This window comes from Canis lupus, chromosome 1, assembly GCF_011100685.1.
Source record: "Canis lupus familiaris isolate Mischka breed German Shepherd chromosome 1, alternate assembly UU_Cfam_GSD_1.0, whole genome shotgun sequence".
NCBI classification, from domain to species: Eukaryota; Metazoa; Chordata; class Mammalia; order Carnivora; family Canidae; genus Canis; species Canis lupus.
The window spans coordinates 90350564-90376472 of NC_049222.1; the positions used below are offsets into that span (position 1 = coordinate 90350564).

A 25909-nucleotide genomic window follows, 5' to 3' on the forward strand; every position below is an offset into this window, starting at 1 on the left:
TTTCAGGTTCTCTACATCCTAGCCAATACTTGCTACTGGACTGTGTTTTCGATCATAGCCATCCTGGTGGGTGTGCAGTGATGGTTCACTGTTGTTTTGATTCGCACTTCCCTAATGATTAACAATATCAAGCATCTTTCCATGTCTACATTGGCCATTCAAACATTTTCTTCGGTGAAATGTCCATGCAAAATGTTACCCATGCTTCTGATTGGGTTGTCTGTTTATTATTGAATCACAAGAGTTTTTATGTGTTCTGGATATAAGTCCTCTATCAGATAGATGATTTCCAAATATTTTTTTTCCAGCATTTGGTTTTTCAATATCTAAGTGCTACCTTCAGAAGCACAAAGGTTTTAAATTTTGATAAAGTCAGTTTGTAATTTTTTTTGCTCTTATCACTTGTGCTTTGGTATCATATCTAAGAAGTCTTTGCCTAATCCTACCAAGTTTTAGAACAGACCCCTCCTTCCCCAACACTCATCAGTATGTCTTGGCCATCTGTCTAACTCAACGCACACTGATCTGCATCATCAACGCACACCTTCATAGCTCTGGTTTCTGGAAAGACAGGAGGGGAGAAAGAAGACAACAGGGGCAGACCACTCCAAATATCCAGAACCACTCTTGCTCATCCTTAGGGGCTCCCTACTTCCCTTCTGGATAACCTTGTGCCCTGTACCTCCTCTATGGTTTGTGAATAAAAGCTTTATTAGGCTATTAACTTCGTCACATTTTATGTTTTACTACCTTGTTCACACAGGTTCCTAGCCCCAAATTTTCTGTAGCCTTAAATTTCTCCATCACAGATTCTAGTGATGGGAGGCTCAAAAGACACATGTGTCCCCCTGTAATTTGGGATATGACAGCCACTGCTTCCAGCATTTACTTCATTCTCTCAAACTGGATTGAACCTTGGGAATGATTTGGCTCGAGCTAGGGTATTGAAGTATAAATATGTGGAAAAGGATAAATGATAGGTAGCAGCAGTTGGCATGTGTGTTTTAATGGAAGATTTAGGAATATTCCTCAATAAAATAGTGGTTATCCTTTAACAGGTTCCAGAATGAGATGAATGGTTGTTGCACCCTGGCCTCTGTCTGGAGTAGAGCTTCACTGGCTTGATGGTAAAGATATGAGGTACTGTGTAAAGCTAGAAGTTTCTTTGGGAAATATTTTCAGCCAGGAAGCACCAATGGGAGAAAATTCAGGCTCGAAGAAGGAGCCTGTGAGAGGGGCTTCAGAATAATAGGAAAAGTAGGTTAGAGCATTTCCAAGATCAGTGCTGAAAATGTTCCTCTGCTAAGAGAGGAGCCAAGTGCAATGGTCTCCATTCTTTGCGGACCTACCCTCCCCCTGGGCTGGGGGCCTGGAATTTGGGGCCTGAGAACTAATACTGGGGAAAAGCAAGGAAAGTGGAGGAGAGGTGTTAGGGCAACCCCCTGGCTGGATAAAGGCCATTGTGGGGTTAGGGAAATGGTACTGAACAGGTAGGTAAAGGGCCAACACAGCTCTTTTCGGCTGGTTGGAAACTCTGAGGCTGAGAAATGCAGAGGGAGATCACTGAAGCCCTTTAAAACACAGCCTTGGGTCTTTAACTTTTTTCACAAGACAAGCCATATCCAACCACCACAGAGGCCAGCTAACTGTGTGGAATATACTGGAAGATCAAGAACCAGGGATAGGAGCTGGAAGCTACCACAGATCCAGACATGGGGAGGGCTGGTTGTTTGCAGGGACACGTGGGTGTGTAGGGAAGAAATCATCTGATCCACAGCCTTAGGGATGGATTTACTGTGTAAGTGAACAGAGAGGAACGGGTTGGGGGGAGGCTGTAAGACGACCGGGGGTTTCTAGAGGTATAACTGTACACAATGAATGCACATTTCTTAAGTGTAGAATGAATTTTGATAAAGGTCTTCATCTGCTAAGTAACCCCCCAACCCCATTCCAATGAGGTTTGTTAAGGGCTGAGTTTCACGCCCCTGCGTGCAGATCCTATGTGAAACATTTTTTTTTCTATGCGAAGCATTTGAAGTGAGAAGCCACAAAGGCTGGAATTTCAGATTTCAGAGTCATTGGGAGCCCGCAGGTAGAAATCTTGTGAACGAATGAACACAAGGGCAGGAAGAAGTGACTGGAGAACAGAAAGACCCGATTTTTCGTGCGCCCGAGCCCCACACAATGAGGGTCTTAGTTGCTGATTAAGGGCAGAGACTTTTGTCGGGCCTACAATCCCCTACTTCTCTTAAGTGAGGAAGAACCCTTTTCCCGGAGTTGGCGTCTGCCAACCTGGGGCCTCCCGAGCTAACGGAGCTAACGCGGAGAGTGGGGGAAGGGAGCTGTAGGACCCCACGGGGTGGTCTGCACCTCCTCCAAGCAGCGTGCGCCACGAGGATGCACAAGTGCGTTCGCTCTGCTTCCTCCGTGTGCAGCGAGCTCGGGCACCTGGGGGAGCGTGGGGATCGCGCTCTCCCCGGGGCTCTGCACCTCGAGGTGCGCTTGCAGACACCTGCAGCCACGCCCTCGGCCTTTGCAGCCAGTGCAAGCCGGCTCCCGGCTGGAACGCGGAGGCTAGAGTTGGGGGGCGGGGGGCGGGGCCGCATTCCCTCGCGCCCTCTCCCGCCCAGGCAATCCCGGGAACGTTCTGAAAAGTATCCAAAAGTTCTGCGCTGCGCGCGCGCCAAAAGGAAAAAAAAAAAAAAAGGGCACAACCCCCCACCAGTCTGGGCGTTGTGAGTCCCGACCTCGCCACTCCGGCTGCACCTCGGGCCGCGGCGCACACGCCTTCTGCGCCTTCCGCTCCGGAGCCTCGGCCCCGGCTGCGCTCTTCCTTGCAGCCGTCTCCAGACCGGAGAGGGGCCCCGAGGGCCCTGGCGCTTCTCCCTGGGGCACCATGCCCAACGACGACGCATTCAGCAAGCCCTCCGCACCTTCGGAGGCCCCGCACGCCGCCGCCGGGGCACCGCCGCAGGGCAAGGCCGGGGGCTTTGGCAAAGCGGCCGGGGCGCTGGTCGGGAGCACCGGGGGCGCGGGCGCCGGGGGCAGCGGCGGCGGCTCGGGCTCGGGCTCGGGCTCGGGCTCGGGGGCGTCGGGCATGGGCTCCGCGAGCAAGAAGTCCCCGCGGCTGCCCAAGTGCGCGCGATGCAGGAACCACGGCTACGCGTCGCCGCTCAAGGGCCACAAGCGCTTCTGCATGTGGCGGGACTGCCAGTGCAAGAAGTGCAACCTGATCGCCGAGCGACAGCGCGTGATGGCCGCGCAGGTGAGTGCGGCGTCCGGGGCGCGGGGGTCAGCCCGCCCCCTGAGTCCCTGGGGCCCGGCGGGCGCCACGCGGTGCGGGGCTCCGGAGAGGCGCGCGGGGCCCGGGGCTCCCAGCCTCGCGGAGCTCCCGGTCCTCTGGGGTCCGGCCCGCGGAGCAGGGAGGTTGCGGGGTTTGCTGGGCGCTCCGGCCGAGAGTTCGGGTGCATGCCCCGTTGGGGGGAGATCTCAAGAATCCGTCCCCAGGATCTCCCGTCTCCGTTCCCGAGCAGTAAGTTGGCGCGGGGCTGGCCCTGTTCAGGAGTCCCCGATCCCGTCCTCCAGCAGACTTGCGGGGTTCGCGCCTTCGGAGGCCCCCCGAATCCCTAGGGTCTCAGATCATTGGCTCAGAGCACGGAGTGGCAATTCGCCTCTTGGGGGGGGGGTGGAGAGGGGCCCCCAGACCCGCTAGGATCTCTGCTCCCTCTTGCAGAGCAGAGTGGCCGGGTTCGCCCCTTCGAGCGGGGGAGAACGGCCCCCCAGTCCCCCAGGATCTCTGCTCCCGCTTTCAGAGCACAGAGTGGCCGGGCTCGGCCCTCCGGGGGCCCCGCGCACCTCGGACCTGGCGGTCCGAGTGGAGAGCTGGGAGCCCTCCCGCCGGGAGCAGGCCCCAGGGTGCCCGGCCTCCCCCGCACCTGGAGCAGAGAGGTGCACACCGGGGAGGGTGCCGCCGCCCTTCCGGGCCCGGGCGGGCCGCACGGTCCTTGTGGAAGAGCCGCGGCAGCGCGGGCGGGCGCAGGGGGGTCCCCGCGGCCCCGGGCGCCCTCCCTCCGGGGGTCGCCGCCCGCGGGCCCTCCGCGCGCCCCAGCCGTTTTGCGCACCGCGGGGATTCTCCTCGCCTTCCAGCCTCTGCACCTGACTCACTCAGGTACGAGTTGCTTGGAGTCTGGCTTAAAATGCACGCTGAAAAGTTTTTAAAAAGCGTGCGCAAGGGAGGGGGGGGGGAATAGGAAACGGTTTGAGGCTAGATCTGTAATTTAAAAAAAAAAAAAAACATTCTAGGCAGTTCGGTAATTTAGCATCTTAAACCAAAATGATTGTCTTGGTATCCTGAAAGGATTTTTTTTTTTTTTTGAGAGAGAGAGAGAGAGAGAATAATATACATTCTTTCCAGCTAAAATTTGTTTCATCCTTTTAAGACAGTTTATTTAAGATGAAAAGATAGCAAAGAAAAGTTTACTAACGCGAGGTGCTACTTGTGGCTGGGAACGTGTGAATAACCTCCGTGGAAAATAATTCATCCAAGTGTGTAACAGAAAGGCCAGATAAATGCTTAAAGATTCTACTCTTTATATACACCTCATTTTAAAAAATGTGTCTGAATTTGGAAATATGTTGGCTTCGCAGATTGCAAGTGCAGTCATGGAATACAGGTTTTCCTTAGCTGTTTCTTTGGGGATTTTTAGTGTGATCTATAGTGGGGGAACAGATTATACTCATCCAGCCTTAAAATGCATCACATTTACTGAAAAAGACAGGGACGTTGAAGTTGTATTTGTAGACAGAAAAATCTTCTGAACATTGAGTTGTTGGCTTAAATATTATTGTGTGGAGAATATGCTTCGGAGACTAATTTTCCTGGAAATGTATTAAAATGTAATAAAAGCATGTATTTAAGTAGGGCCATTCCTTTTGAGTAAGCTTTATTCATAGGGGCACCAACTTGGAAAAAAACTGTTTGCTACATTAAAAACAAAAGCGACTCAGGATTACTTCTATAATATGAAACAAGCATTTTTTACACCAGAAAGGCTTGTGCTGTCCTAGATGAAATCCTGTAAAATTCCCCTGTACCAGCTGTTTTTTTCATTCTGAAACAGTGCAAAATGGATCTTCAATATGACCCTACTAACTGCATTTTAATCAATTGCCCGTCTTCCCTGATTAAATAATATTTCTTTAAAATCTTGGAGAGGCTTTCATAAAAATGTCCTCCTCCGTTTATGGCATATAAAATAAATATCCACATTTTGTGCATCCATGAGATTTGTTTGAATCAGGATATAAGCATTCATTGACATACTTCAGAGATTTGTGGAGTTTTTTTGTTGCTATTTTTTGGCCAAATCCTTAATATTGTTTCTAAACTTGGTTAATAATAGAAAATCCAAGACTAAAGCTGGATCATTTAATCTTAATTGATTATTTAAGATTTTTTTTGTAAGTTGAAGGGTCATGTTATGAGTAAAATTATTTGTGAGTTGATCAGCTTGCTAACCTTGGACTACAGTTTCCTTAAAACAATAAATAGCAGTTTGTGTTTCTGGTTTACATTTTTGATCTTGGCTTTTTGCTTTTATTTGGGCCTCAGAGGGAGGCACGGATAGTTTACTTTCTCATTTCACCATCACCAGTAGTCAAGTTTCAACAGAAAGTCTCCTTTTTTGTTACATGTGGTAGGCAAAAGTACAATTTAATTTCTTTACACTTTTCTTTTTTTTTGCAACCTTTAACAATGTTATTTAAAAGCAGATAAAATGAAGAGGGACCCTGAGGAGTCTCCTAGGTAGGTGAGGTCCCTTACACCCTGGCTTCCAGCCCCTTCTGTCCTGCTAGCATAGAGCCCCTGTCTTCTGCCTGTGTTTCTATCTGGCCTCCTCCTTCTCCATGGACGTCAGCGCCCTGTTCCAGCCCCATTCCCGCATTACTGCCCTGCATGCTCCCTCCATTCCGGAGAGCAGGGCCCTTCTGGGGTTTCCTGAGCAGTGCTTGCCTCTCCTGGCCACCCTGCTCCCTTGCTCAGGATAGTTCCGCCCCTTCATTCTTGCCTGTCCAGGTGTTAGTCATTCTGCTATCCAGGGATCCTCTTCTAGTTCCACTTCTAGCTAGTTTTTATGCTTACAGCCATTTCTGCCTTGCGAGCCCTGCTGTAGGATCGATGTGTCCCTCTCCTGGGGTATTTGCCACATTTCATGTTAAGCTGCATTTGCATGTTTGCCCAACTCCTATTTTTGCTTTTTGTCAGTGAGTACCTTGGGATCTCATCTGATCCTACTGAATCTTGCTGCTCGCTGGCCCCAGGACAGTGGCCTTTTACAAATGTCCTTCCTAATCCGTCAATGCTGACCTCTCTTCAGGTTGACCTCCTCTGCTTGGCGGACTCTACAGGTTTTCCGGATTCTCCTGGACCAACCTTATTTCCTGCTGTACATTCTCATTTGTGTAATGGACATTTTTTGACTCTGCTGTGCGCTCTCAGCCACGCCTCGGCTTTGGCTGCACATCCTACCTAGTTGCCGTTCAGAAGGAACGAGAGACTCTCAGACCTTGCTTCCGGAGCTCATAACTCCTGATGTCTGGGGATGAGCGGGGCTCCGGGGGTTTTGGCAAAGCCGGGTGAGTGATTCTGGAGCGCGGGAGGCTGACCTGCTTGCCCTGTGCTTCCCAGGTGGCCCTGAGAAGGCAGCAGGCCCAGGAGGAAGAACTGGGGATCAGCCACCCCATCCCGCTGCCCAGCGCCGCCGAGCTGCTTGTCAAGAGAGAGAGCGGTGGTAGCAACCCGTGCCTGATGGCCGAGAGCAGCAGCCCCTCGCAGCCCGCGCCGGCCAGCACCCCCACCACTGCGGCGTCAGGTAAGGGGCCTGGGGCTCTCGGGCCCGCAGAACCCATCTCAGGGCTATCCTGAGCCATGCATCACATCCAGAAGGGGTTCTTCCCCTGCAGGTCTGTTTTTGGCTACTTCACAGAGGAGATGGCCAGGAATTCTAAAATTGGGATTTTGGTAACCTGCTGGTGATTTGCTAAGTCTGGATTGGGACAGAGTCAGACTCACTGAGTATCAGAGGGGCAGGATTCCAGATTTCATCTCTGTCTGCCCTCCATTTTGGGGTTCACTGGGTGGGAGCTAAAAGATTTTTGTTTCCTAGAACTGAAAGTCCCATTTCTTTGGCAGGGGGCGCAGCCCATTTGGAGAAAGTGTCTTTAAAGTCCACCTCCTAGGTGTCCAGTTTTGGTGGGCATTGGGAAAGGAGGGGAGGCCCGTTCCATTGGGTTCGATTCTTTCCGTATGCTAAGACTATACTGGGGCCTGATGCATGTCATTTCATTCGTAGCTGTAGTAATCTGGATTGTCCTAACCCTATTTTATGCATATAAAAACTGTGGTGTAGGAAGTTTAAGTGCCTGGCTAAGTCCACAGAACTAGAAAGTACTTGACTTGATCCACGTGGCTCCAGAGCTCATTGTATTTACTGCACTGTGTCTCCAGATTGCCCCGAGAATCACTGTGGAAGCCCCTGGCCACATGGGGCCATTTAAATGTGACCTAATTACAGTGAAATAAAATGAAAACATTGAACCAAAGAAGATACAGTTAGCATTACTGATCACTAAGGAAATGCAAATCAAAACTACAATGCAATAGCACTTCACTTCAGCCATTAGGATGGCTGCTATCAAAAAAGTTAAAAAACAAAACAAAATCCCAGAAAACAACAATATTGGCCAAGGGTGAGGAGAAATCAGAACCTTTGGGTGTTCTCAGCAGAAAAGAAAAGGGTTCAGTTGCTATAGAAAACAATATGGCGCTTGCTCAAAACTTAAAAATAGAATTAGCGGATGACTCAGCAATTCTGGCTGTTTACCCAAATGGATTGAAAGCAGGGTCTCCTAGAGATACACCGGTATTGTTAGTAGCCTTCATAATAGCTAAAATGTGGGAGCAATCCAAATGTCTATTGACTAATGAAAGGATAAGCAAAATGTGTCTATGCACAGTGGAATATTATTCAGCCTTAAAAAGGAAAAAAATCCTGGCACACGCTACAACTTGGTTCACCTTGAGGGTATTATGCCAAGTGGAATAAGTTGGTCACAAAAAGGCAGATACTGTGTGGTTGTACTTAAAGTAATCAGAATCCTGGGGACAGAGGGTAGATTGGTGGTTGCCAGGGGCTGAGGAGGGCAGAGGGCAGAGGGAAGGGGCAGTTACTGTTTCATGGGAATAGGGTTGCAGTTTAAAGATGAAGAGAGCAGTGGAGGGGATGGTGTAGCAATAGTGGCACATTATGAATATGTTCAGTATTGCTATGGTGTGTATTTAAAAATGATTTAAGATGGTAAATTATATGTGTATTTTACCATGTAAAAAGTGTTGAAAAATTCAAGCCCCTCAGTTCCTCACTTGCACATGTCAAGTGCCCTGTAGGCAAATCTAACTTGTGTTCTAGGTATTTAAAAATGCTAGAAGATGTGCGTTTCCATTTTTCTCAGAGTGCCATTTAATGGTAGGAGATCTAGATAGCAGGAGTTCTAAGAAATTCACCAAAGATCTGGGAAATCCTGCTGGCAAATAAATACGCATATTGTTGACCCTTGAACAACACTGCCCCCCCCCCCCCCCCCCCCCCCCCCCCCCGTGCGGGCAGAAATGCATCTGTTAACTTCTGACTCTCCGAAAACTTAGCTGAGATAGCCTGTTGTTGACTAGAAGCCTTACCAATAACCGGAAACAGTCGATTAACAGATATTTTGTATGTTATACATATTATACACTGTATTCTTACAAGGAAGTAAGCTAGAGAGAAGAAAATATTATAAAGAAAATCATAAGGGGGAGAAACCCATTAATAACACTGCCATATTTGTCGAAAAAAATCTGCAGATAAGTGGACTCTTGGAATTTGGATCCGTATTTTTCAATAGTCTGCTGTTTTCCATGCTGAAAACATAAGCTGAGATGCACAGAACATCTCCAGAGTCTGCTAAGGCTCCCTGAAATACAGCCTTGCAGTGTGGTTCCTCTTACCTGAGCGGTTCACAAGGTGCTCTGTTTGCTGTGCTCACCAGCTGGGCTAAAGTTACTCAGCTGCCTGCCATGTGCTCACTGTGCAACTTCGAACAAGTCACTTAAACTGTCTGGGCCTTTTGTTTTCTCTTATCAAAAATGAGGGAGGTGATCTGGGAGGGTTTTGGAGTTTGAGTCATGACCATTATAAGGAAGGTAAAGGTAAGCAGGCCCCGAAGAAGGCCAGCGACAGAGGGAACCCTGGTCTCCAAAGAGCAGGTAGGTGTGTATGTGTTCCTGTCACTCCGTGTGCTGCTGGGGCTGTGGGTTCTGTAGCTCTCCAGGAGAAGCAGGTTTTCTTTCTCTTTCCTTTTTTTTTTTTGGTTTGGTTTCTCGTAATATATGCTTACAAGACTTTCCAAACTTCCCTTTTGATAGGAAGAGAATATCAGAAATAGGATTTTTACTTTGAAATCATATGCTATGGGTTTTTTTTTTTTTAAGATTTTATTATTTATTCATGAGAGACAGGCAGAGACATAGAGGGAGAAGCAGGCTCCCTGTAAGGAGCCCAATGCGGAACTCGATCCTGGGACCCTGGGATCACGACCTGAGCCGAAGGGAAACGCTCAACCACTGAACCACCCAGGCATCCCTCATATGTTGTGTTAAAGGTTGATCACCAAATAGTACCAGGTCAGGGCTGCTCTGGTGGATTTAGCTGGAGGGCTGAAATGGGAGAGGGATGTGTCAGGAATAAAGAGGGGGATGACTCATTTGATTTTCACAAACACGAGGTAGGAACTACTCCCATTTGCAGACAAGGTAAGGAAGCTGCCCCAGAATAAAGCTAAGTTGAGCTGGGATTCAGTCCAGAGCCCATGGATTTTCCATTTTCTATTTTCCCTGCCTATGAAGAGAGGCTGTGGGAGCAGTTGTCATGTTTCCTTAGGAAATGGGATGATGGACAATCAGGGTTACGGTTCACTCCTCCCAAGGGACTCAGGGCTGCCGGGCAAATGAGAACAATGTGAGGGGCAAAGGTCCCTGCAATTCGCTGTTGTCCCACTGGTCTTCATGGGGAGCAATGCAGGGAACAGCCGGTGATGGGTAGACGTCCAGGCTGGCCAGTTTGTAGGGCATGGCAGGTGAGCCTGGGTTAGCCTGCTGTCCTGCACCCACCTTGGGGTGGGGATGCCATGGTCAGCTTGTCTACCCCCAGACAGGAGCTGGAGAGTGGGATCTCCGGCTCGATGGAGTTCAGCATGACAGGTGTCCTGGCGGAGCATTTCAGAGTGGCAACAGGCAAAGTTACAAATAGAAGCAGCAGGGGAGCAGGATAGAAAGGTCAGGGTCAAGGAGGATGTGACCAGATTCCCTTCTTTGCCTCTGGAGCTGGTAGACCTTGGAGTCACTTTGGAGTCGGGAATGGACACTCAGAGGGAGGAGGATGCGGAAGCCAGCGGTGTGTTGGGCTCCTGGGCTCTGGAGACTTCTCTCTGGTCGCCTTGGGTGCCACGGGCAGGGGGTTCTCCCCTGGTCAGCCCACCTCCATGGGGCAGGAGCCGCACATACATGGCCTCATGCCCAGCACTCGCACCACAGCTCTCGCGTTGAGCTTGATAACTTCTAAGCCCGTTGTCGAACTCGAACCTGGGACCCTGGGATCATGACCTGAGCCAAAGGCAGACCCTCAACCACTGAGCCACCCAGGTGCCCCGGGGCTGAACTTTTGAACATAGTTTGCTACAAACAGAGCTTACGTTAAATTTCCAGAAATTGGGATCTATTTAAAATAACTCATCCTAGGAGGGGGAAACAGTACAAAAGCATATTCAGTGAAATGGGATTGTACTTCCCATCCCAACCCGCAGGCCCCTTCTGTTTGGCATTCCAGGATTACTCACGGCCCCTACGGCTTATGTAGATCTATATTTTTTTTAATGTATTTAACATAATGGCAGTGTTCCTGGTTGTGTGTAATTAGGTTGTTTTTTCTTCACTTAAGACAGCTTGAAATTTTATAAATGGCTGGCATCCCATTATATAGATGTGAAAGGCTAGGACTCGAAATTATTCGTGAGAGATGAAAGCCATGGATGTGCTCAGACAATAGTGGCCCTACCGACCTGGCTCACCCCGGGGACGAGCTGTTCCCCTTCTCTCTCTGATACCCAACCTGTAGTGTTGACAAGGGCAGTAGCTTAGCGAAACTCAGTAGATTTTTTATGTCCTTGAAGTGTCTCACTATCTCCTCTTGGCTCCCAGAAGTGCCAAAGTGAGAGTGGAAAGTGCCCAAGAATTATTGCTGAACTCTAAGGATGCTGTGAAGGAAACTGGGTTTATTACCAAGCTGTTGTTTCATTTATTGGAGAAAGGGCTCCCTTCAAGGAGAATAACAATGTACCTAACGTCCCTCCAATCCTTCACCAGAGGTTGGCTACAATCAACCAAAACACAGACTGAGTAAAACACACACACACACACACACACACACACACACACACACATACAAGACTGAAGATTCCTAGAATAATGGGTGTGAGTGATTCTTACTGTTACTGTCATCTATGATTGGGGGTACTACCTCGGAAGGAATAGCCTTTTTCTTCCCCCTAAATATTTTATTTATTTATTCATGAGAGACACAGAGAGGCAGAGACACACAGGCAGAGAGAGAAGCAGAGAGGAGCCCAATGTGGGACTTGATCCCAGGACCCCGGGATCTTAAGCCAAAGGCAGATGCTCAACCACTGAGCCATCCAGGTGCCCCAAGAAATAGCCTTTTGAAGCAGTGTCCTGTTCATTGCTGTTTCTTACACTACCAGGATCCAAAGAAAAAAAAAGGTGAGCATTTTTGATTACAGGTAACAATGAATTAAAGCAACTTCAGCATTGCATCTGTGGCTTTACATTTTTAATTTTAGCATAAAATTGATTTATTTTAATTTTCAAAGTTGCTGACTTTAAAAAGACGCTCACGGGCAGTCTTCTGCTTTGCAATGTGGGCTCATCTCTGTTTGATTTGATACTCCTTCTCTGACCTGCAGGGCCTGACGGAGGCTGTTTGCTCCCGTGGAGGGCTGTGCGGTTCCTGGCCTCTCCTCTCCTGCGCACGGCCGTCAGATGAAGGGTGGCATTGTAGGGCACTGGTTCTGCATGTGTGTCCTTTGTGAGTCAGGACCTGAATGTTATCGCCCTCGGGCCCTCCCTTCTGGAGCACTCTGAACTTACACACACACACTCACATTCACACTCCCTCACATCAGAGCACCTCCTACCGTCTCCAGCCTTCCCCCTGCAGCCGGCCTCCTGCAGCCTCCAGCCTGAGGCCCGCCTCCCCTCACCTGTCTCCTGTTGGAAGGGTCAGTTAGGTCTGTGCCTGATAATGACAGGGTCCTCCCCGTCTCTCCTTTAGTGGTAACTTCTCACTTTAGCATCCAGAGAGAGAGAGAGAGAGCACATGCTGGTAGGAGACACTCAACTAACTGCTAATGGGCAATAACTTTTTGAGTGTCTTCCATGTGTTGGGATGCCGTATAGATGTGAAATGGGGCAGTTTGGAAATTTGTGGAGTTGGGCCCATGCAGTTTTTACTGGTAAGAAATGTGGCTAATGAACCAACAGTTGGAAGATACTGAGTTTATAGATTTTTTTAGTTCTAATTTTTTATTATTTTTTTTAAGATTTCATTTATTTGAGATAGAATGAGAGAGAGAGAGAGAGAGAGAGAGAGAACGAGCATGGGCAGGGGGTAGAGGGAGATGGTGAAGCAGATACCCTGCTGAGCAGGAACCCCGATGCAGGACTCGATCCCAGGACCCCAGGACCACGACCCAAGCCAAAGGCAGATGCTTAACCACTGAGCCACCCGTATAGATTAAAAAAAAACAACCTAGGGCACCTGGGTGGCTCAGTCAGCTAAGCATCTGACTCTTGATTTTGGCTCAGGTTGTGATCTCGGGGCCGTGGGATCGAGCCCCACATTGGACTCCTCGCTCTGAGTGGAAGGAGTCTGCTTGGGATTCTCTTTTCCTCTCCTTCTGCTCCTACCCCCTGCTCACATTTTCTTTCTCTTTCTCAAAGAAAGAAAGAAAATCTTTAAAATAAAAAAAGAAATGCAGGGTTTAAACCACTAATTGGTTGGGTAATAGCATGCACAAAAGATGTTAAAACATTTGATAGGTTTACGTCTATCTCCTTTGTGGAAGTGTAATCTTAAGGACAGGGAGTGCATTTTGTTCCTCACTGTGTTCATGTGCACAGCACGTATAGTACCTGGCTTTACAGCAAATGGTCAGTAAACCTTTGCTGAGTGAGTTGACAGTGATGGTTACATTGGAAGTTGTTTTAAAACATTAGACCTGTGGTCGTGACCCCACCTGCAGATGTCAGAGAGTAAGCTCATTGATATCTAGGTGGATTTTTCAGTTTTCTTTTGTGATTTTAAAAAAAATGTACTTTGGAATTTTCAGCAATTCAGAAATTCCAAAGTGATCTTCGGAATGCTGAAAATTCCAGTGTAATTGAACAGTTCAACATGTAATCTGCGTGCTATACAATTCATCTCTTTAAAGTGTGTGACTAGTTTTTTAATAAATTCACAGACTTGTGCAACCATCACCAGACTCTAATTGTGAAACATTTTTGTCTCCTCCTAAAAAGAAACTGTGCCCATTAGCAGTCACTCCCCATCTACTCCCCATATGAGCCCTAGGCCACTGCTAATACATTATCTTGTGCCATAGATTGGCCTACTCTGGACATTTCATATATTTGGACACCTCACATAAATGGAATCACATATGTGACCTTTTGTGTCTGATTTCTTTTACTTCTCCTGATGTTAGTGAGGTTTATCCATGTTGTATCGTGCATTTACTATGCACTTTTAAAATTAATATTCAGTAGGGGCATCTGCATGGCTCAGTCAGTTGAGCATCTATCTGACTCTTGGTTTTGACTCAGGTCATGATCTCAGGGTTGTGGGATTGAGACCCCACGTCAAGGCTCTGCTCAGTGCAGAGTCTACCTGAGATTCTCTTTCTCTCTCCCTCTGCCCCTGCTCACCACTCATGTGCTCTCTCTCTCTCCCCTCTCCCTCCCCCAAAATAAATAAATAAAATCTTAAAAAGAATTAATATTCCATTATATGCAGAGGCGCCTGGGTGACTCGGTTGAGTATCAAGCTCTTGATCTCAGCTCAGGTCTTGATCTCAGGGTCATGAGTTCAGGTCTTGCATTGGGCTCCAAAATGAGTAGAGCCTACTTAAAAAAAAAAAATCTATTATATGCAGAAATCCTGGATTTTTTTCTTCATCCACTGATAGACTTTTGGGTTGCTTACACTTTTTGGCTGTTAAAAGTAATTCTTCTATCACATTTTTGTACCATTTTTTTAAAAGATTTATTTATTTTAGAAAGGGGAAGGGGCAAAGGAAAGGGAGAGTCTTTTTTTTTTTTTTTTTGGAAAGGGAGAGTCTTAAGCAGACTCCGCACTGAGTGTAGAGCCTGACTCGGGGCACTCTTATGTTTTTTAAACTTTGGAGGAACTTTTGAGAATGTTTTCCAAAGAGGCTGCAGTACTTACATTCCCATAAGCAAGGTATAAGCGTTCCAGAAAATTCAAATGTAAGTTTTTTAAAATTAAAAAGATGTTTTCATCCTAGTAAACATGGTAGATTAAAAAAACCCAGTTAGAACCTTTTTGATGATCCAAAGTTTAGAGCATGAAGAGTTCTTTAGGTTTGCATTTTGTTATCACTGGAAATATGTTAATATTTAGTCTTCTAAAAAGTTTCTTTTAGGGGCACCTGGGTGGCTCAATGGGGTAAGCATCTGCCTTCAGCTCAGGTCTTGATCCTGGGGTCTTGAGATTGAGTCTCACATCGGCCTCCCTGCTGGGAGCCTGCTTCTCCCTCTGCCTCTGACCCTTCCCCCTGCTTGTGCATGTGCTCTCTCTCTCTCTCTCTCTCTCAAATAAATCTTTTTTAAAAAAGAAAATTTCCTCTTTTACCTCATTATCACATGCAATTTTTAGTGTTTGAGGAGGAAAACTTCGAGGGACCTGGAGATGGGCTTTTTTTGTTGTATTTTGGCTAAAGCAACTCTTCAGACCTTGGGTGACAAGCATTTTCTCAGAAAAAGGGAGACATTAAGAATTCTATTGCTTTAGAAACTTGGCAAGAATAATTTTTATCTTTGCATTTCTGAAAATGAAAAACCACCATCACTTTGGTGGAAAGCAACAGAGAAAAAAGCTGAGGGTTGGTGAACATGGACTTCTGTCCTCCACATTACCAGTGGGAAGAGGGTCATTCATAGAGTCTAGAATTTACTGCCAGCAGCTGGTCACCACAGTGGGTGCTGTCATAGTGTGACACAGCCTTGCATTTGCTGTTGTGAGAAGCTCTTGCAGAATCCCGAAGCTCATCTGTGGCATCTGTTTCACTTGCCTGTTTCACTTGCCTGCTCCACAGTGACCCTCTGGAGTCCTTGAACCACTCAAATGTTCTTTGGGTCTTGTGGATGCCTTTGTGTCTCATCTGTTGTTTTACTGAGTAACTTACATTTTTAAATAGTTCTATTTATTAGAGCAAAAGCACTCGTGTGAGCATGAGCAGGGAGCCTGATTCAGGGCTCAGTCCCAAGACCCTGAGATCTTGACCTGAGCCAAAGGTAGACACTTAACCAACCAAGCCACCCGGGCATCCCTTAACTAACTTACTTTTTAAAATTTTTATTGTGTCAGGGGCATCTGGGTGGCTCAGGCGGTTGAGCATCTGACTCTTTTTTTTTTTTTAAATTGGGCTTTAAAAATACTATATTTATTCATGATAGACGTAGAGAGAGAGAGAGAGGCAGAGGGAAAAGCAGGCTTCATGCAGGGAGCCCGATGTGGGACTCGATCCCGGGACTCCAGGATCACGCCCTGGGCTGCAGGCGGCGCTAAACCGCTTAGCCACCCAGGGATCCCCAAGCATCTGACTCTTGATCTCACCTCAGCTGTTGATCTCAGGGCCGTGAGTTTAAGTCCCACATTGGGGTCCATGGATAGAGCCTACTTTTATCTTTTTTTATTTTTATTTTTTTAAAAAAATAATCCTTTTAAAAAAATTATTCATGAGAGACACAGAGAGAGAAGGAGGCAGAGACACAGGCAGAGAGAGAAGCAGGCTCCATGCATGGAGCCTGATGTGGGACTCGATCTGGGGTCTCCAGGATCAGGCCCTGGGCTGAAGGCAGTGCTAAACCGCTGAGCCACCCGGTCTGCCCTAGAACCTACTTTAAAAAAAAAAGTAAAATTTTTATTGTGTCAAAACACACATAGCATAAAGCTGACCATTTTAACCATTTGTTAGTGTGCAGCTCTGTGGCATGAGGCACATTCACATCCTTGTGAGGCATCACCATCATCTCTCTCCAGAGCTTTTTCTCATCTTCCCTGATGGAAAGCCTGTCCCCACCCAGAAGCAACTTCCTATCCTTTCCTTCTCATTAACTGGCTTTGGACTCCGCACAGCCTGTTTTGCTAGCAAAGCTTTCTTTAAAGCTTCTTGGCCTTTGAAATCACACGTAGACTCCCGTGAGGTATGACGATCCCTTCATCTCTTGTCAGCATCCTTTCTTTCCTCTCTTCTTCCCCCAGCCCCTAAAGCTCTGGGAGTTACTGCTAACTTCTCCCTTTGTTTTATGTGCTGGTTAACCTAGAGCTCTGGGGTAGTGAGGACTGAAGTTTCTTAGAGGACTGAGGTTTATGGGGAAGGGGGCACAGGGGAGTATCCACTAAGACTTTATACAGGACACTAAATTCTGAACCCGTGCTAGGTGATCTCTGCTCTGAGCCTCGGAGGGCTCGGTGTGATGGTGAAACCCAAGGGAAGCGCAAGGTAGGGATGCTGTTGACACTCATGACTTCAGACACCATCTCGTGTGTTCTTGATTTGTCAGAGTCTCTTTTGTTGTCATCACAGGCAACTATGTAAGTGCAGATCTGTGTTTCTGTCTCAGAAAAAATTTTTTTTTGTAAAAAAATTCAGTGTGACAACCTTTTTGACTCCCCTAGGAAAATCCACATAAATATTGATCTCTGTTGCTGAGCTAAATTACATTTCAAACCTGGTTTAGTCTCTCCTGTCTGTTGGCAGACTTCATAATCATTAATCTGGTCTTAGTGTACAATCCCACTGAACATGCTTTTCTGAAGAAAATGCACAAGAAACTTTTTTTTTAAGATTTTATTTATTTATTCATGAGAGACAGAGAGGCAGAGACACAGGCAGAGGAAGAAGCAGGCTCCTCGCGGGCAGCCTGATGCGAGACTCGATCCCAGGAACCCCGGGATCACGCCCTGAGCTGAAGGCAGATGCTCAACCACTGAGCCACCCAGGTGCCCCAGGAAGTCTGCTTTCTGAACAAGATTCCCTCCCTCCATTCTTTCCTTTCTTCCTTGTTTTTTTATCCTATGTTTCATTCATTCAACAAATGTTCATCACATGACTGCATCGGGTCAGAGCCTTTTCTAGGCACTGGATATACAGCAACACATAAAACATGTGCCTCTCGTGGATTGTATGTATCCAGCAGGGGAGACAGTTGTTAAACAAATCTACCAGTAAATACAAGATATTTTCAGAAAGTGGCTAGAGCTGTGAGGAAAGACACAATGTTGTGATGGACGCGTCCAAAGGGACAGTGGCTGTTTGATAGGGTAGTGAGGGAAAGGCAGCCTCTCTAAGGAGGGTAAATGGGAGCTAGTCCTGAATGATAGAGAGCCCTTGTGGTCAAGGTCTGGGGCCCCCGGGCCGAATACACAGTGGAGGGAGCCCTTGCCTGGAATAGGAAGGAGGCCAGTGTGCTGGGGCTGACACCCCTGGGGACCGCATCTCGGAGGGCCTTGTAGGACGGCACAGAGTTGGGATCTTATTGCGAGTACAATGGGAAGTCAGTGGAGTGTTAAAGCAGTGAAAGGCATGATCTGATTTACTCTCTTAAAATCTCTCTGTTGCAGCCTGGGGTATAGATTGAGGGGGAACAGTGGGTCAGATGGACAGGAAGTCTGTGCAGGTGCCCAGGCAGAGGGAGAGCTGCTTGCACCGAAGCGGTGGTAGTAGAGGTGGAAAGAAATGGTGGACTGCAGGTCTCTTTGGGAGGTGTATTTACGTGTAACTTTGGGGGGTGTTGTGGATGGCGCTCCTTGCAGATAACACCTGCCACGGCATTGCCAGGCCTAGGCGGTCATTGGTGCTTCCCGACCTGAAAGGTGAAGCGTTGCATGTTGGTGTGGTCATTTGAATAATGGCCCCCTAGAGATGTCCACACCGCAGTCCCTGGGACCCACGAGGGTGTGCCCTTCCGTGGCAAATGTGATGAAGTGTGCAGGATCTCGAGATGGGGAGGTGGTCCTGGATGTTCCAGGCGAGTCTGTTCTCATGGCATGAATCCATGCAACTGGAGAACCCTGCTGGCTACCCCGGCAGATGCCACAGTGGAAGGAGCTGCAGGCGGGGTTTGAAGCAGGAGGTTTGACCTGCTATTGTTGACTTTGAAAGTAAAGGAAGGGGCCCCCAGCCGAAGATCTGGAGCCAGACAGAGGAGCAGAAGCTGTGGCTCTTCGGGTTCCCCATTGGCGGGCCGATAGCCAGGTCAAGCTGGCCGCAGCAGAGCCCCAAATCTGCTGTATTCTTCATACTCTCCCGCTTCTCCTCCTCATTTCGGTTTAACCTTGGGCACATCTCAGGCTCAGCTAATGGCCCCAGTGGATTAGACCGTTTCACAGTCGTGTCCAGTGCTGTGGGCTGGCAGTGTCAGCGTGGCTCTTTGGTGTGTAATGAACTGGGATGGCCCTGGCTGGGGAATGGGATAGACCATCTAGTTAGATCCTCTGCTCACCGGAGACAAATCTCTGTCTAACCAGTGAAATTACCATGCCCATTACCTGTTACATGCTTACTGCTTCCTCTGGTTCATGGGGAACATGCTCGGGGTCCTGCTTGCCTCAGGGTGAGCCGTTACCACCACATGGCAATACCTTCTTCCCTGGGAGAAGGGTATATGGGAGCAGAAGCTTCATCAGGGGTCTTGGAGATTAGAGCCATCTGGAAAAAGAGCTTTGCTGGTCTTTCCTAACTTCTTACCTGGGGGGGAAGCTCCATGTCATTGAAAGAACCTAAGATCCAGAGTCCAGGTACCTGGCTCGGGCGCCTGCCACCTATCTGATTTTGAGCTGTCCACCTTACATTGCTTGCTCATTTGTGAAATGGAGAAAATAGCAGTGCTCACCCGATTTACAGTGCTCGACTAGAAATCTATGTGAAAGGTCTTCATCAACCATGAGGAAGCAGAGAACTGTGCTTAGCACTCGAGTCTCGGGTACTGATGTGGGGAGCACAGGGGTGAGCCTGGGTACACCCTAGAGCCGTGAGCTGGTTTCTTGTAGTGCAAATGAAGCCACGTGGGCTGACAGGACAAGGATTATGTCTCCAGTTGAAGATTATGTAGCCCATCACCTTTCCCTTCACCCCACCTACATCCCAGCTGCTAAGAATCTCGGGGGTGCATCTTTTTACAATTTTTAAAAAATTTTTATTCAAGTATAATTAATATAGAGCGTTATGTTAGTTTCAGGGGGTACAGTATAATGATTCAGCAATTCTGCATGTTACTCAGTGCTCGTCATGGAAAGTGTACTCTTCATCCCTTTCACCTGTTTCCCCTAGAACCCCACCTACCTCCCCTCTGGCAATCACCAGTGTGTTCTCTAAGTGTAGAGTCTGTTTTTTGGTTTGCCTCTCTCTCTTTTTACCCCTTTGTTCACTTGTTTTGTTTCTTAAATTCCACATATGAGTGAAATCATATGGTATTTGTCTTTCACTGACTGACTTCACTTAGCATGATATTTTCTAGATGCATCCATGTTGTTGCAAATGGCAAGACCTCATTTTTATGGCTGTGCAATATTCTATCATGTATATGTGCCACTACCTTATTTTATCAGTAGACACTTGAGTTGTTTCCGTATCTTGGCTATCGTAAATAATGCTGCTATAAACAAAAGGGTGTATATATCTTTTTGAAATAATATATCTGTTTTGGGGGGATAAATACCCAGGAGTTGAATTATGAATTATAGTAATTCTATTTTTAATATTTTGAGGAACCTCCATACTGTTTTCCAGAGTAGCTGTACCAGTTTGCATTCCCACTGACCGTGCATGAGGGTTCCCCTTTCTCCACATCCTCGCCAATACTTGTTGATTCTTATGTTGTTGATTTTAGGAATTCTGACAGGTGAGGTGATACCTCATGTGGTTTTGATGTGATGAGTGGTGTTGAACATCTTTTCATATGTGTGTGGCCATCTGGATGTCTTCTTTGGGTAAATGTCTATTGAGGTCTTCCACCCATTTTATAATATGATTGGTTGGGGTTTTTTAGTATTGAGCTATATAAGTTCTTTATATAATTCAGATATTAACCCCTTATTGGATATGTCATTTGCAAATATCTTCTCCCATTCAGTACATTGGTTTTTTTTTTTATGGTTTCCTTTATTTTGGGTTTTGTTTCCTTTGTCTGAGATGACATCTCCATAAATATATTACTGTAGGCTGAGGTCAGAAAGATTACTGTCTATGTTTTCTTCTAGAATTTTTATGGTTTCGGGTCTCACATTTAGGTCTTTAATCCTTTTTGAGTTCTTGTATATAGGGTAAAGAAGTGTTCTAGTTTTCCCAGAATCATTTATTGAAGAGACTGTATTTTCCCATTGCATTCTTTCCTGCTTTGTTGAAGATTGACCGCATAATTGTGGGTTTATTTCTGGGCTCTCTGTTCTGTTCCATTGATCTATGTGTCTGTTTTTGTGCCTGTCCCATTGCTGTTTTGATTACTGAAGCTTTATGGTATATCTTGAAATTTGGGATTGTGATACCTCCAGTTCTGTTCTTCTTATTTTCCCCCAAGATTACTTTGGCTGTTTGGGGTCTTCTGTGGTTCCACAAGGTTTAGGATTATTTGTCCTAGTTCTGTGAAAAAAATGCTATTGGTATTCTGATAGGGATTGCATTGAACCTGTAGATTGCTTTGGGTAATAGGACATTTTAACAGTATTCGTTCTTCCAGTTGAGGGCTGCATCTTCACACTCATACACAGCACATGTATTGTCTTCACATTAAAATATGAGTAAGCTTCCTCCTTTTCTTGGCCTTACTTTTATTTAATTTTATTTTTTAAGTTTTTAAAAATATTTTGTTTTTTTACTCATGAGAGACACACAGAGGGAGAGGCAGAGACACACAGGCAGAGGGAGAAGCAGACTCCCTGAGGGGAGCCTGATATGGCACTTGATCCCAGGACCCCGGGATCATCACCTGAACAGAAGGCAAACGCTCAACCACTGAGCCAACCAGGCACCCCTTCTTTGTTTTATTAATCTAACTCCTCTGGGTATTTCATGTTAGTCTCTTATCCTTCCTAAGGGTATGGGAATATTGTATAGCCCCTCAAATACTCAGGAGTCAGAGACAAGGAACTTAACTTCAGCAGAATAGGTAAAGCTCCGTCAATATGTTGCTGCCCTTCACAGTTTGGACAGAAGGCACACATTTTAGAAACCTTCAGCCGTGCATGGTGCGTGTTGGCAAAAGCAGAGACTGACAGCACAGGCCAGTTGGGGGGTGGGAGAGACACTATGACATCACCTTCCAGGCAAAGGGTGAGGAAGCTGAACTAAGCGAGTCTCCTTGGTGCCCACCAAAATGAGGTCTGCCTGGCGATGAGGATAGTATTTGTGTTTAGTTATAGGAGCTTCTATTTATTTATTTGGTAAAAAAGGTTTTATTTATTTTATTATTTTAGAGAGAGAGAGCGCACGCACACAAGCAGGGGGAGAGGCAGAGGGAGAGGGAGAGAATCTCAAGCAGACTCAGTGCTCAGCAGGAAGCGGGGGCTCGATCTCAGGACCCCAAGATCACGACTGGAGCCGAAACCAAGACTTCAGATGCTCAACCGACTGACCCGCCCAGGCACCCATAAAGGTTTTCATTGTTAAAAACCTCCGCCCAAACCCGTGTTGAACACAAAGAGCCTTTGAAAATGAAATAAACTGTCGGAGAATAAACGGTGTCAGGTGTTTTTGTTAGAAGTGAAACAAAGGAGGCGTGGAGGGAGTCTCAAGGACACTGTGCCAATGCCCACGTGTGTGGAAGGCCCCGCAGGTAGAAGCACAAACACACCATTCCTCATTAGCAGAGTTTGAGCATCCCAGCCAGGGAGCTGCTACCTCCTAGAGCCCCGGCCTTCCTCTTGATGAGGGCGGTGATCCTTTCCCTTATCACTGGGTGCCTCCGTTTTTATCTGAGAGATGGAATTATGAGTTACAGGGGCAAGGGGGTAAGAAGCACATCAAAGAATTTCCTTGTGGCTTTGGAATAAGGGGCCTTATTGGTTTAGGGCTGTTCGCTCCGAGTGTGCTGTTTTCATCGTGGAGCACCTGGGGTTTGTTTTTCCTCCAAAAGATGTAGATAAACGTGAGAGAATCCAGGGGAAGGACAACAAAAATGATGTATGGCTCGGAGAGGAGGAGAATAAGAGTCTATAAATATTTGAAAGGTAATATAAAAGAGGGAGAGAGATTATTTACAGCAGTGGGGAGGAGTTTGACAGGGAACGCAAGTTTGCATCCAGGAGCAGGGGATGATTGGGGAGACCAGAAAAGATCACGTGTGATAAGGGTGATTAAGCAAAGAAATATAATTCTCCCATTAGTTCCTGTTGCCAGGGGCCTGAATGGCAGGAAAGAGTGAGGTTTCCGAAACGGAGGGTGCATGTGCACGATTGTGAATAACGTTTTCCTGATCCTTCCACGAGAAGGGAGGACAGGGCTTTTGTTCTTTGCCTTCTGAGTATGTGGTTGAAGTAATTCCCAGCTTTGTGTGTTCAGAGGTGGTGGTGATCCGTAGGGTACCACTAGCTCTCCCGTAGGCAGGTCTGGCTCCCGCTGGGTGTGGTCCTACCTGCTTTGTTATTTATATTCTCATTTGATCTCTGCAGCCGCTCTATAAAATAGGAACTGCCTTTTTCCATGTAGAAAGAATCTGAGATTCAGTAACGCCTTCGGGATCACACGTGGTGGGGTCAGGATTCCCACCCGGATCGGAGTCCTTGGGGACCCACTGGGGAGCCAGGTTGCTCGGCCAGGTAAACAGTGTGTATTCAGGTGTGGGGTGTGTAAAATCATTGAGGTGCAGAACCCCCTTTTTTCTTTTCTTGTTTTCTTGAGATGTATTTTCTCAGTGTCCGTAAGTGCTAGGTTGTTATTTCACATTTTCTCATTCTATAAATGCAGTTCTATGTAAGCTCTAGTCATCCTTATATAGTTTGATAGTGACTTGTGTACAGTTTCACGTAGGAAAGAGGAAATTTTATAAGGCAGGTGTTAACCTCCATCTTAATGTGCTGCTTGTATTGGGGAGTCCTAGGCCGTATTCTCTGCTTCCTTTAGCTTCCTGGCTCTGATATCTTGTAGTGTCCGATGCATTGATGATGGCTAAAGCAACCAAAATAAAACAAAACATACAGAATTAACTACTCAGAACAAGGGTGAAGAACTGGGTGTCGGGGTTTTTCCTGTGATTGCAGGGGGGCAGGGGGGTGAGAGGGAGGGGTCCAGACCTGGACTCAGAAGGCCTGTGTTGCATCCAGACTCCAGCTGGTACTGTACTGTACTCCAGCTGGTACCTGGCATGCACGGTACCTGTTAAGCCCCGCTGCCCCCCCTCCCCAGGGAGCATCCTAGTTCCTGCTTTCTCAGTGCCCCCAGAGTCACTGCAGAGCTCTTGCCTGGTAGCAACTGCAAGACTGTACATAAATTGGTAAATTGGGAGGATATTCCATAAATGAGAGATGACATTGAGGTTAAAAGCCACTCTTTTCTTAGCTCTGCTTCTCTGAAGTCTAGAAAAGTTAGGGTTGAAGCTTTCAAGGCAGTTGACATTATTCAAAGGAGGCAGTGTCGGGTTTTTATTGGAGGTTAAACAAGTGTCAAATGAATTTCAAGGACGCTCCTCTGTGGATACTACACCGTCGCCTCTTCCTCTTGTTTCCACTGCCAGATGGTGAAGACCATGCCCAATTTCCTCAATATGAGGTTGATGCTATAGAAACCTGTGATGTGGCTCAAGGCACTGGAATTTTTTACTTAGGCTTTCCACGTTGCCAATTTGTTGTTCTACAGAGAAGGTACCTTCCCTCTGGAGTCGTGTGTCTTTTTGTTTTTTGTTTTTTGTTTTTTTAAGGTTTTACTGATTTATTCACGAGAGACACAGAGGCAGAGACATAGGCAAAGGGAGAAGCAGGCTTCTTGTGGGGAGCCCGATGGGAGACTCGATTCCAGAACCCCGGGATCAGGACCTGAGCTGAAGGCAGATGCTAAGCCACTGAGCCATCCAAGTGGCCTGAGTCACGTACCTTTTTTAAAATAAAGAGCTTTTTTATTTCTGTGCCCATCCTGCTCATCCAAGTAGTGGTCTCTAGTGAATTTCTCTCTCTGAAGTCATCCCTAGATTACTTTTACTGTAAACTGTAATGATTTTACCCTGGTCATATTTCTCCCAAGGTCTCCTATCTCGGTTACTTGTAAGGCTACTCCTCCCCTCTCATGTTCACTTTGATCTCTTATAATTGGCTTAAAACTCGCCATATTTAATCTGCAGTGACTTTGTTTCTCCTCCCTACTTTTGCCTTTCCAGGCCCTGAGAATTTAATAATCTGTTGCTTATTATTTCCTTCGTTTTACCTAAGGTGTCATATTTTCTGTGCACTGTTTAATAGCTTTTTCTCCTTGTCTACAATGCTTGTTTCAGCTCTGGAGGGAGGTCTGCACTCGGTATTTTGGCTTGCAATCAATAAAGCCCTACACCTGCTGTGGAGCCTGGTAGGCTTCCTCATTTCAGACTGAACCTGAAGGGGCCTGGAGATGCATGTGGTAACATCATGATAAAGTGACCCTTCCTACCTTGGAGATAAACAGTTGAGCACTCAGCTGGTATTGAATGAATGAATGAATGAATGAATGAATGAATGAATGAATTTGAGGTGGTTTTTAAGAGAGTATCCACAGAGGGGGAGTGGGGCAGAGGCAGAGCAAGAGAGAGAATTGCAAGCAGGCTCCACACCCAGAGTGGAACCCAATGTGTACTTGATCTCACAACCCTGAGATCATGACCCTGATCATGACCTGGGCTGAAATCAAGAGTCGGATGCTTAACCAACTGAGCCACCCAGGTGCCCCAAATGAATTTGGGTTTTGAATCTGGTCTGTGTCTAGTCTACAAGGCAGGAGCACCCCCAGGTGGGGCTCGCAGTCTGCCTGTTGTATAGTTTCTTTCCTGGGGCTGGGGGACAACTTATTACAACTTATGTGTTTCTAGAATATTTTATTTATTTGTTCATGAGAGACACACAGAGGCAGAGATTCAGGCAGAGGGAGAAGCAGGCTCCCTGCCAGGATCCTGATGCAGGACTTGAACCCAGGACCCTGGGATCACGACCTGCTTCAAAGGCAGATGCTTAACACCACTGAGTCACCCAGGTGCCCCGGGAGTGTATGCTTTTTTTGGTTGCTGTTTAGATACTTAATGTTGTCTCATTGCTGAATTAAAAAACAACAAGGGCACCTGGATGGCTCAGTCAGTTGAATTTTTCTCTGCCTTCGGCTCAGGTCAGGATCTCAGGGTTGTGGGATTAAGCCCCACATTGGGCTCCCTGCTCAGCAGGGAGTCTGCTTCTCCCTCTGCCCCTCCCCGCCCTGCTTTCTCTCCACTCTCTTTCTTATTCTCTCTCAAATGGATGGATAAAATCTTAAAAAAAAAAAATTTTTTTTT

At 46.9% G+C, this 25909-nt stretch overlaps 1 protein-coding gene across 5 annotated transcripts in view; it reads left to right on the forward strand.

Annotated features, from left to right (window-relative positions):
• The first annotated feature begins 2730 nt into the window (after window positions 1-2730).
• DMRT1 (doublesex and mab-3 related transcription factor 1) overlaps window positions 2731-25909 on the forward strand; it is a 113418-nt gene continuing 90239 nt past the window's right edge. Inside the window, exons 1-2 of one of the 5 annotated variants that reach the window (XM_038527159.1) lie at window positions 2731-3265; window positions 6689-6872. In XM_038527159.1, coding sequence (XP_038383087.1) covers window positions 2897-3265; window positions 6689-6872 — 553 coding nt within the window. In that variant the 5' untranslated portion in view covers window positions 2731-2896. The remainder of the gene's footprint in view (window positions 3266-6688; window positions 6873-25909) is intronic. The other 4 variants (XM_038527161.1, XM_038527162.1, XM_038527158.1 and 1 more) reach the window with 4 other exon arrangements.